This window comes from Propithecus coquereli, unplaced genomic scaffold (genome assembly GCF_000956105.1).
Source record: "Propithecus coquereli isolate 6110/MARCELLA unplaced genomic scaffold, Pcoq_1.0 Scaffold81, whole genome shotgun sequence".
Lineage (NCBI taxonomy): Eukaryota > Metazoa > Chordata > Mammalia > Primates > Indriidae > Propithecus > Propithecus coquereli.
In genome coordinates, this window is record NW_012154285.1 from 3,180,076 (window position 1) to 3,183,829 (window position 3,754).

At 52.2% G+C, this 3,754-nt stretch overlaps 1 protein-coding gene across 1 annotated transcript in view; it reads right to left on the minus strand.

Moving 5' to 3' along the window:
* Window positions 1–3,754, minus strand: part of DNAH10 (dynein, axonemal, heavy chain 10) — a 127,841-nt gene that overhangs the window by 65,012 nt on the left and 59,075 nt on the right. Inside the window, exons 32-33 of the mRNA XM_012663403.1 lie at window positions 1,874–2,062; window positions 500–646 (exon numbers count right to left, since the gene is read on the minus strand). Coding sequence (XP_012518857.1) covers window positions 500–646; window positions 1,874–2,062 — 336 coding nt within the window. The remainder of the gene's footprint in view (window positions 1–499; window positions 647–1,873; window positions 2,063–3,754) is intronic.

Genomic DNA, 3,754 nt, shown 5'->3' on the forward strand with positions numbered 1-3,754 from the left:
ATGCTTTCACGAGAATTCTGTTTGGCCCCATCCTCCAGCCCACCGTCCTGAGATTACAGACTGACTATTACTACTGAAGCATCATAAACTTTGGTACTGGAAAAACGACATTAAATCTAACCTGAAGGTACTAAGGTCTAATTAAAAGTAAACGAAATAATGGGGAGGAGACCACACGAAGGCCAGACCACTAAATCAAGTGACGGCTAAGACTGAAAACTTGCAGTCAAGGCCGGGCTCGGTGGCTCACGCCTGTGATCCCAGCACTTTGGGAGGCCAAGGCAGGAGGATCCCTTGAGCCCAGGAGTTGGAGGCCGCAGTGAGCTGGGACTGCACCACTGCACTCCAGCCTGGGCGACACAGCAAGACCCTGTCTCTCCAAAAAAGCCCGCAAACCTTTCAGCTGAGTACTAACTGCACCCACCACCTTCACCCCAGTACTTATCCTATGCACACGATCCAAAGGAAACCAGAGAATGTTCCAGCACATGGTCCCTACCTCCCTGAGGTCAGAGGAGCCTCTCTTCAGCTCGCCAGCCATCACCAGCACCGATTTCAGGGCCCTGAGTCCGAAATCGTAGTGATGCTGCTTGGAGAGCTGCTCCCGGGCCAGCTTGTACAGAACGGTCATCTTTTTCGCCAGGGTCTTTTGACAGAAGGTAAAGAGAAAAACATCGAACAGAATCAAATGATGCAAAAGCAACAGAACGTGATTACACAGATACAAGAAAATGGGTGCAAATGTTCCAGGGAAGCTGTTCTATAAATAAGCAAATCTGTCTCTAATGCTCAGAAATTCCAGGTGGGTCCTTCGTTTTTAACCACGGCAAATTGGGAACTAATTTAAAAGAAACACCTGCCTTACCAGAATTCGATGACTCTCTTACAAAGCTGGGGAAAATCTTAACCACCTTGATTTAAAGAACAGAACCCGCCGCAGTAAGCACACTCCAAATATATGCTTGTTTATTTTGACCTAAGCCTATTATTAAAGGTAGAACTGTTTTTGAGGACAAGGGCCACCTGGTATGCATCAAGGACTCAAAGCCCACTGGTCCCTGAGGCAGGTGTGGGAATCTTAGTCATAAAAACTACGAACACGAGATCTCATCCCACTGACTCAAAGGCCTCACAACAGGCAGCAGGTGCTTCCAATAAAACACATTGCAGGAAAGCAACGTAACAACCCTTTATGTTAAAAGTATTCTCTATTTTGTATCAACCTCCTGGAAATATCCACGTGCATACTTTTATAGATATTTTACAGAGGATAAAAGTTATCAAAAAAAATTTTTTTAAATCGCATACTCTCAATGGTGCTAGGCTGAGTGAAAGCCGCCCATCTCAAAGGGTTACGTGCGGTCTGACGATTCCAGGCGTAGACCGTTCTGGAAGTGATGCAGTTACAGGGACTGGGAAACAGCTGGGGGCCTGGCAGGCGTTAGTTGGGAAGGGTGTGACGATTAAGGGGTGACAATAGGGAGTTTCTTTGTGGCGATGGAACGGTTCTGTATCCTGACTGCGGTAATGGTCACCTGGTGCACGTGTGATAAAATGTCACAGAACTACATGCACGAGAGAGACAGAGACAGAGAGAGGATGTGAAACCCGGTGAAATACAGCCAGTAGCTGAGTTCCTGGCACTCGTGCCAAGGTCATTTTGCTGGTTTTGAGGAGACCATGGAAACAAGACGCTATGGTGGGGAGAGGGTACATATGTTACTATTGTTGCAATGCCTTGTGCACCTTCGATTATGCGGAAATTTAAAAAGAACTTAAGTAGTGGTGGGAGAGAAACAAAGCAAAAGTATTTAAGGAGCCACGCAGCGCTCACGGCCCTCAGCCCCCGCGTGGGAGCGGAGCCCGAGCCCACCTTGGCCCAGAGGAAGCCCTCGGAGAAGAGCATGATCTCGCAGATCTGCTGCAGGTCAGGCACGATCACCACCACCGGCCTGAACAGGGCCTTCACCGACTCGGGCAGCTCCGTGCGGCCCGCGTAGCCGGGGTTCATGGTGATGAAGATGCCCATTCGCGAGTCCAGCGTGATCTCCTGCCCTTCGAACTGCAGGACAAGAAGAAAGAAAGGAGAGGTCATGCGGCCCGGCCCGCCCCGGGGCGAGGGGCCTTGGGTGAGCCGCGTGGAGATTCATTTTCATGGTACGAGGCGGACGACACCATTTAGCTCCTTTCCCTTTCCCAGGTGTCAAACACAGAACACCCCCTCCCCCCGCCCCGACAAACGCCGCTTGCTGAAGACCCCGGTGTTCTGGGGGGTGAGCCCCAAACTCTGATCTGAACCCAGGGTCTCCCCACTGGAGAAGTGGCTGAGGCTGGGAAGGCATGAGCCTGGGGCTGGTACGAGGCGCTGTGTGACCCCCAACAGGTCACTTACCCTCTCTGAGTCTCACGTGCCTTTCCCGCATGGTTGCGGCGACTGAACGAGACAGCAGGGGCCACGCTTGGCCCGCACCTCGCACGCACGCACGCACGCTGGTTTCCGTTCCGCCTACTTGTCGGATCTTTCCCACCCATCTCCGCCCCCGCGTGGGCGAGGCGCTTAATGCGGTCAACCCTCCCCACATTAATTCCAGCTGAGCCACCTTCAGGACGCCATCTCTGCTCCTCCGGTTGCCCCAGGGACCGAGGACCTGCAGACGTCCCTGCATTCTCAGCCTCTGTGGCCAAGGCTGAGTCCCGAGTGTCTCTCGGTGAACTTGTCTATTTTATTTCTCCTCGTTGTCCACCAGGCAGGCCGAGGACGGCCTGGCTATTTTTATGAGGCACAGGCTGCGTCGCCGACAAGAGGGCAGCCCAGCGGACAGCCGGTGCTCTCCAAAAAACAAGCCCACTGTCTTGTCCCCAAGTCCCCACGGAGACCATCCTCACCCTCCTCTGTATCCCCCGAGGCCCAGACGGTCCCCTGGGGAAGAGCAGACGCCCCACTGTTCCCAGAAAGTGCATCACAAGTTACATTTCCTTCCCCGAGGGGCAGTCAGCTCCACCCTGAGATATTTCAGAAGAACTAATTACAGGGAAATGTACCCAGAAGCTTTACTGAGATCCTGAAAATATTTAGCAGTATCCAGTTTACATAATCTCTGGACAGTAACCCCTGACGAGGTCTGGAGAGAAAGCAGGTGGGATGCCAGGGCCACCAGCTCAAGCTCAGTTTTGAATCTGAACCCCCCAGTGGGGCTCTGGAGGATGTGTAGGAGTTTTCCAGTGAAGGGAAAGAAAGGACAATTCCAGATGGATGGGGACAAATACGGTGTCACAGGGTATGCTACGACTGCAGAGGGAGTGGCATGAGGTGACCAGCGTGCGGAGCAAGCAGGGGCAAGGACAGAAGCCAGGGCGGGGGCGGGGCACGTAGGGACCACAGAGGGCCACAGTGCAGGGAAACAGCCCAGTCACCCTGGTCCTATGTTGTCAAAGGACCCACTTGTCCGGGCTACCTGAATTATATGATAGGTCGTGTTTCTCTAAATTCTGATCCGGCTTAATATGATATAATTTAATGCAGACCTTTCAAACTCGAGCCTGCAAACATACCCTTGGACAGAGATTGGTGAATTCCCAAAAAAAAAAAAAAAAAGTTTTGTTTTGTTTTATTTGATTGATTGATTGAGACAGGGTCTTGCTCTGTCACCCAGGCTGGAGTGCAGTGGCGTGATCATAGCTCACTCTAGCCTCAAACACCTGGGCTCAAGTGATCCTCCTGCCTCAGGCTCCTGAGTAGTTGGGACTACAGGCG